Source organism: Hemiscyllium ocellatum, chromosome 5 (assembly GCF_020745735.1).
Source record: "Hemiscyllium ocellatum isolate sHemOce1 chromosome 5, sHemOce1.pat.X.cur, whole genome shotgun sequence".
Taxonomy (NCBI): Eukaryota; Metazoa; Chordata; class Chondrichthyes; order Orectolobiformes; family Hemiscylliidae; genus Hemiscyllium; species Hemiscyllium ocellatum.
Genome location: NC_083405.1, coordinates 76,997,243 through 77,011,588, shown reverse-complemented (window position 1 = coordinate 77,011,588; position 14,346 = coordinate 76,997,243). Strand labels below are relative to the sequence as shown.

At 40.7% G+C, this 14,346-nt stretch overlaps 1 protein-coding gene across 1 annotated transcript in view; it reads right to left on the bottom strand.

Annotated features, from left to right (window-relative positions):
* The window catches only part of oxnad1 (oxidoreductase NAD-binding domain containing 1), a 28,925-nt gene extending 16,549 nt beyond the window's left edge, over positions 1-12,376 (bottom strand). Inside the window, exons 1-4 of the mRNA XM_060825510.1 lie at positions 12,166-12,376; positions 6,383-6,446; positions 3,401-3,507; positions 22-163 (exon numbers count right to left, since the gene is read on the bottom strand). Of these exons, the coding sequence (XP_060681493.1) occupies positions 22-163; positions 3,401-3,507; positions 6,383-6,446; positions 12,166-12,299 (447 nt within the window). The 5' untranslated portion in view covers positions 12,300-12,376. The remainder of the gene's footprint in view (positions 1-21; positions 164-3,400; positions 3,508-6,382; positions 6,447-12,165) is intronic.
* Positions 12,377-14,346: the final 1,970 nt, after the last annotated feature.

The window sequence follows — 14,346 nt, the reverse complement described above, 5'->3', positions numbered from 1 at the left end:
ACAAAGAAAAAAATTGATTACCTGAGTATGAATCCAGTGGGCAGGCAGTTGTTTACTGTATTTTACGGCCAATTCTAATACACTTTCCCTCTCCAAGAGCCCCGGACTTGAACAGATAGAAAAGCCACCAACTTGTGAAATGCCAGGTATAAAGAAATCTACCCTTTAATGAAATTTAGAAAAAGGTTTTAAATAAAAAGATTGCAACTAACAAGAAATATATGTAATTATCTCTTCACGCAGCTCCTTGAATAAAAACAGCTTAGTCAGGCACAAAATATGCTTCACATTCTACTCATGTACATAAGTTTCTGCTGGCTGCTTCCTCTCCGATGTGCGAGAGATTTTTTTAAAATTTGGCTCTGCTGGGTACAGTGGTCCTGGGTGAGCTTCTCCGAAGACTCAAAATCAACAGCAAAACAAAGTTAAACCTCTAGAATATGCAAACACTCCAGATTCAAGCTCACCATAGAAGATTCACTTTGGTCATTTTGGCCAAAATGCAAATTGAGTGAGTCAGCTTGATTAAGATGCGCAATTTAGCTTACCTGAGGACTTCGGTGCTTGGCATTTTGCACTAACATTAGATATTCACAAGCTTCCAAAGGTAGTTCAAGTGAAAGTGCTTGAAATTCCTAGCAGTATACTGGCTACTGTCAAAGTCTAGTAAACACAGTTCATTGCACAGGACTGTTATTTTCTATTATATCTGTTTGGTAGGCAGTTGTGCACCTCTTCATTCTGATTGATGTTTGAAATCTGAAAGCTGCACTTGCCTAAGTAACCCTTGCACATGTTTTGCAGACAACTAAGACCATTCAAGAATGTGTTAAAGGCACAGTTATTGATGTGGTGTACATGGACTTTCAAAAAGCATTTGATTCAGCCAAATTTTGTGGCAAGTTATAAATTGTGGAATTAATGAAATGAACAATAGCAAGGTGAATACAAAAGTGGCTGAGAAATAGAACGCAGTGGATAATAGTTTATAGGCCTTTTTAAATTGGAGGGAGTTCCAGGGTTAGTACTGGAACACTTGCTTTTCTGGATATAAACACATGACCTGGATCTTGACGTGGAGAGGACATTTCCAAAGTTTTCAGATGAACTGAAACTTAAAAGAATTATAAACTGAGAGGAGGACAGCATGAACTCCAAAAGGATGTTGAAAATTTGAAAGAATGGATAGTTTGTTGAAATTCAACACAGAACTGTGAGGTAATACACCTTGGTACAAAGAACATGGAGATATGGAAAACATAAACTAAAGAGGACAATTCAAAAGGGTGTGCAGGAGCAGAGTGTCTTGGATTTATATGAGCACAGATAATTAAAGGTTGGCAGGATGGAGAGAGCTGCTAAAAAACCATGCACAATTCTATGCATCATTAATAAAAGCATAGAGTATACAATCAGGGAGGTTTTGATGAATGCATAGAGGACACTGCTAAAGCCTCAGTTGTACACAGTTCCAGCCAGCATACTATGGGAAGAATGTGATTTAAGAGAATGGTTCCAGGGATGAAAAACTGAGTTATGAAGTTAGATTGGAGAAGATGAGACTGTTTTCCAGGAGGGAAGGTTGAGGGGAAGAGGGAAGGGGGTGCGGTGGGGGAGCTGTTGACAGGAGTTGCAAAATTACAAAAGGTTATGTCAAAGCAAATAGGCTGAAACTGTTCTCATTCATAAAAAGGATCTAAAACCAGAGGGCCCAGATTTTAAGTACTTTTCAGAAGTAGATAGGAAGATGGTTACAGTTGTCAGCCATCTTTGCAGGAGTTCCTCAGGGTAATCTTCAGCTGAGTCATCAATCACTGTCCTTCTATTGTAAGGTCTGAATTCGGATGTGGCATGTAACACAAATGCCAGGCAATGATCACCTTCAAGAACAGATAGACAATCTAACCACTACTCTTTGACATTCAATGGTGTCACTATCACTGAATCCACTACTATCAAGATCCTTTTGGGGGTAGGGGAAGACAGGAAACTCAACTGGATTCACCCTATAAATACAGTGGCTACAAAAGCAGATCAGAGGTTATGAATACTGCAGCTAGTAACTATCGCTTGATTCCCCCAAGTCCATCTACCATCTACAAAGCACAAAGACAAAAGTGTGATGAAATATTCCCCATTTGCTTGGATGAGTGCAGCTCCACAATAGTTAAGAAGCTTAATATCAGCCAGGACAAAGCAGCCTGCTTGTGTGGCACCACACTCTCAAACATTCACTCCCTCCACCACTAACTTTCAGTAGCAGCAGTGTCTACAAGATGCACTGCATAAATTTGCCAAAGATCTTTAGACAGCACCTTGCAGACTATATATACATCAGAATTTCAACAGCAGAGGGGGACAATTAAGGGCATAGATTTAGATAAAAGAAAATAATTTTAACACTCTGGAGGCCTATTCCTGAGATGCTGCCTGGCCTGCTGTGCTTTGACCAGCAACACATTTTCAGCTGTGATCTCCAGCATCTGCAGACCTCATTTTTTACTGGTTGGAGTGAAAAACAAATTCCAGATTTTCTTTGTGTAGTTTGAGGTAGCAACCAAGCAGATTAGTGGTGCTGACACAACTAAACACGTACTGAATATGTAGCTCATTTTAATTTTCTATGTGACACAAGCATTGCTGGTAAGATGTTCATTTGTTGGCAGGTGGTGACAAGATACCTTCTTGAACTGCTGCAATCCTTCTAATGAATGCATAGCCACAATGCTGCAAAGAAAGGAGTTCCATGTTTTTGGTCCAGTACTAGTAAAGCAATTGTGATATAGTTCCAAGCCACAATCACGTGTTGCTTTGTGGTGTTGTTTGCAAGTGTCTGCTACCATTTTTCTTGATGGTAATGTTGGGTTTGAAAGATGCTATTGAAGAAATCATGGCAAGTTAATGCAGTACATTTTGGATATGATACACACTGCCTGTTCAACTTCCGTAGTGGAGGCAGTGAATGTTTGAAGAATGTTTAAGCTGAATGATGGCTTTGGATTTCTTTGGCTTAGTTTACTTATATCAGTTTCCATTTTTTTCTACTGACAATGGCAGACACCCCCAAACCTCACTTAGCATTCTGTTACCCACGTTATGATTTGTGGCAAAAAAAGATAGGGTTCACCTTGAATACAATAGTTTATTGCAAATACTGCCAAAAAATACATCTATTTTAATTAAGTTATCAGCTTTGTTATAAGAGAACAAAGCATAGTATTGAAGCTAACAACTGCAATTAAAACTGTATTCTTTTTTACCAACATCTACAGACCAACAATTCTGGAACAGTAATTTAGAGGAACATCACGCTGAAGCTAAACATATTTTGAAGTGCTAAAGAACATGCATTGTACAAGTAATTACAACAAACCCTTTTAATGCTGAATTGAACATTTACCACTGTCCTGCTTTGAAAGCGAAATCTTTGTTCATGACGACAAGGCGCAGTCTTTTAACTGTTTCAGATTCCTGAAGTATTCCACAGACTTTTGCTTCAGCAATCATCTAAAAATACAAGAAATAAAGTTTATTGCATTGGCAACCTAAAATAATTCTTCCACAACAATAATTCACCAATTATCTTCTGTTTTTCCCTACTTCAATATCCAGTTAAAAACCCTTCTTTACATAGGTACCTTTGCCACACTAAATTTAGTCATTGCGCCTCTGGTTAAAAATAATCCCCACCTGCAAAGCAAAACTAATATAACATTTCCAACAATTCCATTCCCTTAAGTTCACAACAGTTTATCATATTTACAAATTGAGGAATATACAACAAAAAAAGGGACTAAAGGTTTAACAGTATAAGTGCTTCAGTCAATAAAATCAAAATCAGGGCAGGGGTTGGAAAAAACTAAAAAGATAACTCAGAGGCATTTTATCTGAATACATTTGCAACAAGATAGTTAAACTAATAATAGAAATAAATGGGCTTCATTAAATTGCAGAGACTTGGATGTATGGTAACCAGAATTAGAAACTAAATAACTTTTGGGTATGTGAAGTTTTGATATTATGGACAAAATGAAAATGTTGTTTGAACGCCACAGTGCTTTCTAACACTAAAAGCCACATACAAACAAAACACTGCAGTTACATAAACTGGGGGATTGAGTTTCAGAACCATGAGGTGATGCTGCAGCCCTACAGAGCCCTGGTTAGACTACACTTGGAATATTGTGTTCAGTTCTGGTCGCCTCATTATAGGAAAGATGTGGATACTTTAGAGAGGGTGCAGAGATTTACCAGGATGCTGCCTGGACTGGAGGGCATGTCTTATGAAGAAAGGTTGAGCAAGCTAGGACTTTTCTCCTTGGAGCAAAGAAAGATGAGAGGTGACTTGATAGAAGTGTACAAGACGTTGAGAGGCATAGATAGAGTGAATAGCCAGAGACTTTTTCCCATGTTGGAAAAGTTTATCATGAGGACATATAATTTTAAGGTGATTAGAGGAAAGTGTAGGGGAGATATCAGAGGTAGGTTCTTTACACAAAGTGTGGTAGGTGTATGGAATACACTGCCAGCAGTGTCAGATACATTAGGGACATATAAGTGACTCTTGGATAAGCACATGGAAGATAGTACAATGAAGGGTATGTAGGTTAGTCTGATCTTACATCAAGAGCCTAAGGGCCTGTACTGTTTTATGTGCTAAACTATCCTAAGTTTTTCAGCTGTGGTCTTGAATTGTTTTAGAACGACTTTGCTATTTTCGTATTCTATTCACTTAGAAATAAAGGCCAACATTCCACATTGCCTTCTTTATTAACTGATGAACTTAGATGCTGGCTTTTTGAGATTCATGGATGAGGACTTCCATATTTTCCTGTTTCACAGCTTTCTACAGTCTTTCACCATTTAAATAAGATCCAGCTCTTCTTCTTCCAGCTAAAGTGCATAGCCTTACATTTCCCTACATTATATTGCATCTGCCAAGTTTTCATCTTCTGCAAGCTTAGCTATAGTACATTCTTTTTCCTCATTCAAGTCAATAATATATATTGTAAATAATTGTGTCCCTAGCACTCAACCCTGTCCCACTAATCACAAGTTGCCATGGTGAAAATGACCCCCCCCGCCTCATCCCAACTCAGTCTTCTATTAACAAAAACAGAAATTGCTGAAGAAACTCAGTGAGTCTGGCAACATCTGTAAAGACACATCAAACCAACAGGCTTATGATTACCCATTTTTTTGTCACCTTGCCTTTTTAAATAAAAGGTTCTGCATTTGCAGTTTTCCAAACTTCAGTTTTTTCCAGAATCTAAGGATTCCTGAAAGGTTACTACCAATGCATCCATTATCTCTGTAGCTACTTTCTTTAAACACCAGGATGGGGACCTATTGATCTTTAGGTCCATTAGTTTGCTCAGCACTTCTTCCTCTAGTGATAGTTATTGTGTTTATTCCCTCCCAATTTTTTTTCTCTTTGATTACTTAGTAACTTCGAAAGACCATTAGGGACTTCTACTGTGAAGACTGATGGAAAGTATCTATCCACTCTTCTGCCATTCTCTTGTTTCCCATTATTATTTCCTCAATTCTTCCTCATAGCTTCCTCTGCCAATCTGATGACTCAACGTTCCTTTTAAAAAGTTATTTCAAAGCCCTTGAGTAAGCTTTTAGTAATTTTTCCTCATCTCTTCTTTGGATCGATGTTTCTTTATAGGTCTGTAGTGGTAAGGATGGCAATCCAAAGCTAATCTGGTTTTATCTTCACCAAACATATACAAACTGTGCATTGCTCGGTCAGAATCACTGCATAACAGTAAAGAATAAGACTTTTTAAACTGATTTTTTCCTTGGCCAGCTCAGAGTAACCTGTGCCACTCCAACAAAGAATTTGACAAAGCAGCTATTCCAGGACAAAGCATAATTCTAAACTGGAACTTTCTAGACTGTGTTAAACTGTGTGTTTTTTTACATCAGCAAGCACTGCACAGTTAACTTCAAGTACCCGGGATCCTGGAATGTTTTGGATTATCTCTGGCTATATGCTTTTTTCCTTTTTATTGTGCGGGGTTGAACATAGGAACAGGAGTATTGCATTCAGCCCCTCAAGCCTGTCTGGACCCACACACAAGACAATAATGGGAATGTCTTCTTTATCATTGAAATGTGCAATTTAAATTTCTATTTCTTTATGATATCAGACTCTTATTAGCATTACAACAGACTGAATGAATTATGGACTGGTAGATGCATATTTAAATTAGCATGCAAATACATTAATTGATCAATGCTCCGCTGAAAATACAAGTCAACCACAATCATAAACAACAGCTTTGACGCAAGACAGATCACAAATATTTGAAATTCACATTCAACACATGAAAATCAAAATCATCTCTCACTCTAATCAGCAACTTGTACTGACCTCTTGGCGGAAATTATTGACAGTCCTTTCTAGATGGTTTGTTTTTCTTCTTGATGACATTGCCCTGCCAAAAGTAAACACAATGCAGCAAATTACAAAAAAAATGTAATAAATGGTGACATTCTTACTGATCTGATCATCAAACTTCTGCAATGAAACCTTGTAGAGAATTGGGCACAAAACTACAGCTGGCATTTCAGTGCAGTACTGAGGAAGTGCTACATTGTTACACATCTTGTCTTTTGAATTGGAAATTAAGCAAATGACCCATCTTGCTGTCAAGTGGACATAAAGTAAAATTAATTTAATAATTTGGTTTTCCCAAAAAATACATGATCACGACAAAGTTGAAGAGTGTGGTGCTGGAAAAGTACAGTGAGTCAGGCAGCATTTTCAGGCATAAACCCTTTATCAGGTATGCCTGAAATGTCGATTTTCCTGCTCCTTGGATGCTGCCTGACCAGTTGTGCTTTTCCAGTACTACACTCCAACTCTGATCTGCAGTCCTCACTTTCTCCTGGATGATCGTAATGAACACTTGTACTGTTTGAGAACTTGCTAATTATTTCTGATCGAAGTAATTAATCAACTGCAAAGCACTTTAGGATGTTAAAACAAAGCTTTAAGATGATATAAAATGCACTTTCTCGATTATTATTCTGAATGAACACCATTTAGTCACATGCGAAATATAGTCTGGGAAGCAAAATAACAGTAAATAGAATTTTTATATTGTAAAATATTTTTACATTATTCACAGACAGTTAGATGCATAATCTTTCCTAAAATGATACATGATTACAATAGCCAAAAGATACCAACATAAAATATTAGTTTTTCACTAGAAATGTTAATCCCAGAGTATAACTTGCAATCCCATACTTTGGATTTCGTAAGTTTTTAAAAGTTTTAAAATTACAAACTGGGGAGAGGGTGAGGCTCAAGGGCAGCGATGCAGGAAGTGGAGGTCATTGTTGATTATGTGGCAGTGAAAATTTCAGTCCTTGAAATAGGAGGCCATCTGGAATGTCCTGGAGTGAAACTGCTCCTCTTGGGAGCAGATGTGGTGAAGGCGGATGAATTGGGAGTAATGGATCACATTTTTATGGTGTGGAGGAGTTAGTTAGGTAGCTGTGGGAGTCAGTGGGTTTGAAATAGATGTCTGCATTGAATCTGTCACTGGAGATGGAGACTGAGGTGTCTAGGAAGGGAGGGAGATGTCCGAGATTGTTCAGATGAACTTGAAGTCAAGGTGGAAGATGTTCAGGATGCTGATGAACTGCTCAATCTTCTTGTGGGCGCATGAGGTGGTGCTGATACAGTCATCAATGTAGCCGAGGTGGGGGATGGTGCCAGTGTAATTGTGGAAAATGGACTGCTCCATGTATCCGAGGAAGAGGCAGACGTAGCTGGGGCCCCATGCAGTGTCCATGGTTACTCCTTTGGTCTGAAGGAAGTGGGAGGATTTGAAGGAGAAGTTGTTATGGATGAGGACCAGTTCAGTCAGTCAATCAAATAAGTATCAGTGAAAAGGTTACTGGTTGGGCCAGCAGGAGAGGAAGAAAGGGAGGGCTTAGAGTTTCTGCCACGTGTTTTGGGACTGGATGTCCACGGTGAAGTTGAGGCATTGGGGGCCAGGAGAATGGAAGTCATGGAGGAGGTGGAGGGTGTAGGTGGTGTCGCGAATGTATGTGGGGAGTTCCTGGTCCAAGGGGTACAGGACCTGTCAAGATTTGACGAGATACATTCAGTGGGGCAGGAGCAGGCTGAGATGATGGGTCATCCGGGGGAGTCAGGCTTGTGAATTTTGGATAAGAGGTAGAACCGAATGGTGCGGGGTTCCGGAACTATGAGGTTGGAGGCTGTGGATGGGAGATCCCTTGAGGTGATGAGGTTGTGGATGGCCTGGCAGATAATGGCTTGTGATGGGAGGCGAGGTCATGGTCGAGGGAGCACTAGGAAGTGGTGTTGGGTTGGCACCTGGCTTGCAGTGTAGATGCTTGCACTATGCCAAACTACCACTGTGCCCCCCCTTGTCCGCTGGTTTAATTGTGAGTTTGGGGTTGGAGCGCAGGGAGTGGAGGGCTGCATTTTGTAAGAGTGAGAAGTTGGAGTGGGTGAGAGGAGTGGACAGGTTGAGGTGGTCAATGTCGTGACAACAGTTGGAGACAAAGAGGTCGAGGATAGTAGCAGACCAGGACGAGGTGTCTAAGTGGATGGAACATGTTGAAAGTGGGAGAATGATTCCTCGGCGCGTGGGTGCGACTCCCGCGGAAAAAGCGCAGAACGGTGGAAGAAATGTTTGACGTTGCAATACGTATGGAATTTGATGACCCGGGAGCGTAGTGGGATGAAGGTGAGACCTTTACTGAGGACTGATCGTTCATCCTCAGTGAGTGGGAAGGTCTGGGAGAATGGTAACAACTTGGCAGGGCTGGGCTTGGTGTAGAGCTGGAGATGGGAATTGGGGGTGGAGACTGTTTCTGGAGTGGGTGACTTCATGGAATTATTGGTGACATCACCCATGACTTGACCAGTCATGATGGAAACAGGAGTGAGCAGGTGTAGAACTGGTGTGTTCCGTGGTACCTGAGGGGGGGAGGGGGAATGACATTCTGTGTGACATTTGTAGAAGCAGTGTCTTCGGCAGGGCTGGGGTGAGTGACGTCAGTGGTGTGAAAGTGGCACGCTTGGCAGCAATTGTGGCAGTGGAAGTGGCATCTACGGTGCAAGCGGAAGCAGCGTTGTCGGTGTTCCAGTTGGTGACATCAGTGGGGACAGAAAATAGCATAGGCAGCAGCATCCACGGGGGCAGAAGTGGTGTTGCTTGTGATCCTTGTGGAACTCCACTGGTCCCAGGCCTCCAGACTGAAAAACAACCCTCCACTACCACCCTCCGTCTTTGAGATTTTCCATATTTATGTATTGATTATTCAAAACAACATATTCAATATATCTATCTATGCCACTATGCTCTCCAGTTGTGAGAAGACAAACCAAACTGATGAAGATTTCTTTTCCGTACTACATCTGTTTCTTTCCAAAGAACTATTGATACAGGATTGTGTGGTGCTGTGGATTACTGCACTGTTCTTTCATATTTGCAGCATACACTATTCAGAGCTATTAGGAAGGATATAGTGTTGATGTGCTTGCAAGGATCCCAAATAAAAGTAATTTCAACAATAATCAGCATACATGTACTTTGAATGATATCTCTAATTTTGAAAAAGATTAGGCCATTGGATGAATTAACATTGAGCTGAAAGGTCTACAAAGAGCATGCAGATTGTTAAATAACAATAGAAAGAACTTCACCTTGGTTATGTTATTAGGCATCAAGGTATTGGAAACTGGAAAGCAATCTATTCCCAACAATTGTTTGTTGAGCTTATAATACATCCAGTCCAAAAGCACAAATAATGACAACAGATTATCGTCTGGCTCGGACTAGCATATCCTGATCCAAGTGATGCACTTCATTGGCAGCAACATTTATTTCATTTAGTACAAAAACTTGACGGCCTAATTAAATTTTTCTTCAAATTCATTCACAGAATGTGAGAAGATTGCCTAGGCCAGCATTTATTGCCCATCCCCAACTGCCCTCAAGGTGATGAGCTGCCATTACGAATGCCCACAGTCCACATACTAAATCCCACTGAGATTGCCAGCTCCTGCCGTCTAATTCAATAAATTCAAATTTCCTTCCCCCAGTTAAAAGTACTTAGACAATCCCACTCCTCTCCAAAGCTCTTCAAACTTGCATGCTGGTCCATTGTTTTTTATTAACTTGTGGGACATGGGTATCGTTGGCTGGTCAGCATTTATTGCCTATCCTTAGTTGCCCTTAACAAAATGGTGATGAGTTGCCTTTTCGACCTGCTTCCCGACGATTATTAGACTGATGAATGTATTCTCTTGCCTCAAATAATAATGATCTTGCCTAGTGGACACTCAGAGGCATACAGGTTACATTGCACAAAATCTTTTTGATCTGTACATCCTTGCTTATTATGATCTGCTTGTATTGCTCATAAGTAAAGCTGTTCACTGTACTTCGGTACATGTGACAATAAATCAATCAATGCCGCAGTCCATATGCTGTAGGCAATACTATTGGCTTTCCAGCTTTGGGATCTTCGGTTATCTTCCCACCTTTTGCTCATTCTATCTTGTATCACTGAATCGTCAGCCATTTAAATTACAACAGTGAACTTCTTCCTAAATCAACTCCCTTACATGATTTCCAATCAAGCTCTCAAAATTTAGCTCTTTGAACATACCCTTGGTGACTTCCTTAACCTCTCACTGTTAAGTGCCAATACTTGCATCTTGTGTAGCCCAAAGAGTTTTATTTTTAATCATTCATTATAGTTAAAGATTACATTACATGCAGTGAGAAATATTTAATGTACTTTCATTCATTACAAAAAATGCAACTCAATCATTTAAACATGGATAACTTATTTTTACCTCAAAATCACCATTACAAATCAAATTTAAGAAAACGTTACAAGCAACAATTAACACCACAAAAGGCACAGTACCATTTGAAAGATGCCATTTCCCATTGTGACTTCAAAGTAGCTGTTTCTCACACAAGAAAAAATTATTATACCAATCCAAATCCAGTCCTGTTCAATGTCTACAAACATCATCTTTCAAGCAAGAATCAATAAATGTTGATCAGGAGAGGAAACTTTTTGTGAATCTAGGATCTAAGTGTAATTGTACCATCTAATCACTGTTCTGGCTCAGGCAACATACCAGGTTTGATTAAACCAGGTACTTTTGTGTCTGTCTAACTCAGTAAAACATTGAGGTTCCTGATACTTCAAGCAGAGTGCGGAAACACCAAACATTGAAAACTCAGGATTTAAGGCAGGTGTTGGAGCTAGAGGAATTACAATCCATTCTGGGACTCTGATGCACATAGAAATAGAATATTTTATTACAATATAACCTGTCAATAAAGGCCACACACCAATAAATCAATTGACAAGCTTAGATACATGCAGTGGGGTGCATATAAAATAAAGTGCCCTGTCAACAAACGTCTGTCTGCCCCTCTCCCCTATTCTGAAAGGCAAAAGACTTAACAGCAATCTAAGTTTTTTTTTCAATATATCATTTCAGTTGCATGACACAGTAATCTTTTGCTATAAATTCTGCCTTAAGATCCTGCTCCAGAGCTACCTGACGAAGGGGCAGCGCTCTGAGAGCTAGTACAGGTACTTCCAAATAAACCTGCTGGATTATAACCTGGTGTAGTATTATTTTTAACTTTGCAAAAGTGAGGACTGCAGATGCTGGAAACCAGAGTCTAGATCAGAGTGGTGCTGGAAAGACATAGCAGGTCAGGCAGCATCCGAGCGGCAGGAAAATCGGCGTTTCAGGCAAATCCCTGCATCAGGAATTGAGGCAGGGTGCCTGCAGAGTGGAGAGATCCTGGAGGCTTCCTGCCTCTATTCCTGATGAAGGGCTTTTGCCTGAAACGTCGATTTTCCTGCCGCTCGGATGCTACCTGACCTGCTGTGCTTTTCCAGCACCACTCTGATCTAAACTCTGGTTTTTAAACTTTGACCAACACTGGCATTTCCATATCACAACTACAGCAAGACATAGCTGCTCCTGTCCTCAAATCCTCTTGCTGTGAAGACCAACGCACGGTTCGCCTGCTGTACTACTGCACGCTCACTTTCCAGGGGCTGGTGTACGAGGTCTCTGTCAATAACTTACAGCCCTTCAGTTCATAAAACCACCCAGCCAGGCCAGCGTACCTCGCAGATCCGGAATGACAGTGAATCCAGGACCCTGGCAACCACGTGGAAGAGGAACAGGCAGCTGGCCCGACATTAGACCGTCGGAAGACGAACCGGAGAGCAGCTCGGGCTATGGACGCGGTCAAACTCATTGCCGCCCGCTAACGGACTCCGCTCGCACCCCGGCTCGCGCAGGCCCACACAGAACTCCCAGGCGGGCTGTGCGCACAACGTCACAAAACCGCGTCACGTGACGTGGGGGTCACGACCTTTCGTTGTCCTTGGTCGTCACCGGGAGAGGTTGTCGAATGCCTGACCCTAACGAATTGTGCAGCTTTCCAATTTAAACTGAGGCGTCTTCAAGGGAAATAATTCTAATTGTGATTGGTCGTTTTTCTTAGTGCTGCTTTTAAACTTTGTAACGGATGTCTGCTGATGGGTCGACTTTAACTGCAGTTATTTTGTCCGTCACTGTGTTGTCTCCCTGCCTGTTAATTTTATGGAGTCTCGAGAATGTCCTTGATTCAGTGAATAGTTTTCTTTCGGATTTCTGTCATTCTGGTTTTGCTTCTCTGCTTTGGGTAAAAGTCATATGTCTATTTTCTTATTTGATAGCCTTACTGTTATTAGATGCCCACATTGGCTTTTTACCCTAATAAAGACGGACTCAGCATGGTTACTTCTGCTAGTTCTCTGAAGAAGTAATTCGCCTAATGTGATTTCCATGTCTTTTCCCTGTAGCTGTGCATTTTCCCCCTTACTTCATAATGATCCAATATCCATTTGAAAACCTCAGTTGACCCTCATTCCACCATACTGTCAAACAGTGCATTACAGATCCTAACCAGGCTACATGAGAAGAAAAGGTTCATGCCACAATTGCTTCTTCTGCCAACCTCCCTAAATTTATAATTTGGATTTGATCTTTCCACCAACTGAAACAGTTTCTGCCTCTATTTAACTATAAATACCTTCTTGATAGTCAGGAAGCAACACTAAATTAATGATGCCTGAACTGTCTTGAAAACTCCCTGAAACATAATGACTATCGCCAATTTGCAATTTATAAATCTTATGTGATATGAAAACATTCATATTATAATTCTAAATGGAAGAAAATATTGTAAGCTTGATTTGTATTTCTATATTGTGTTAAAAGGTGGGGTAAGGCATAATTTTAGTTTAATTGTAGATTTGTTTTGAGCAGTGCATAGTGTCTAGAGTTTGTTTACATGCGGAGGTTAAACCTTGAGTGAGCTGCCAAAAGCAATTACCACTATGCCAATTGAACAAGGAGCTTTCACATGGGGGTAGGGTGATCCCTCACTGTGATATATGTGACTGTAAGGTTGTTGAAGCTAATGAAGTTGTAGTTTTATTTCTGATATCAGTAATAGTAAGCACCAATATTACGAATTGGTAATAAAATAACATATTCAAATATTGTTTACATGGTGTAATATAGTTCCTGTTTTATTTTCCTTTTAGAGTCATCGAGATGTACAGCATGGAAACAGGCCCTTCAGTCCAACCTGTCCATGCCAACCAGATATCCCAACCCAATCTAGTCCCATCTGCCAGTACCTGGCCCATATCCCTGCAAACCCTTCCTATTCATATACTCATCCTTTTAAATGCCTTTTAATTGTTACAATTGTACCAGCCTCCACCACTTCCTCTGGCAGCTCATTCCATACACGTACCATCCTCTGCGTGAAAAAGTTGCCCCTTTGGTCTCTTTTATATTTTTCCCCCCTCATCCTAAATCTATGCCCTCTAGTTCTGGAACCCCAACCCCAGGGGAACGACTTTGTCTACTTATCCTATCCATACCCCTCATAATTTTGTAAATCTCTATAAGGTCACCCCTCAGCCTTCGACGCTTCAGGGAAAACAGTCCTAGCCTATTCAACCTCTCCCTATAGCTCAAATCTTCCCACCCTGGCAACATCCTTGTAAATCTTGTCTGAACCCTTTCAAGTTTCACACCATTTTTCCGATAGGAAGGAGACTAGAACTGCACACAACATTCCAAAAGTGGCCGAACCAATATCCTGTACAGCCGCAACATGACCTCCCAACTCCTATACTCAATACTCTGACCGATAAAGGAAAGCATATCAAACGCCTTCTTCAGTATCCTATCTACCTGCGACTCCACATTCAAGGAGCTATGAATCTGCCCTCCAAGGTCTCTTT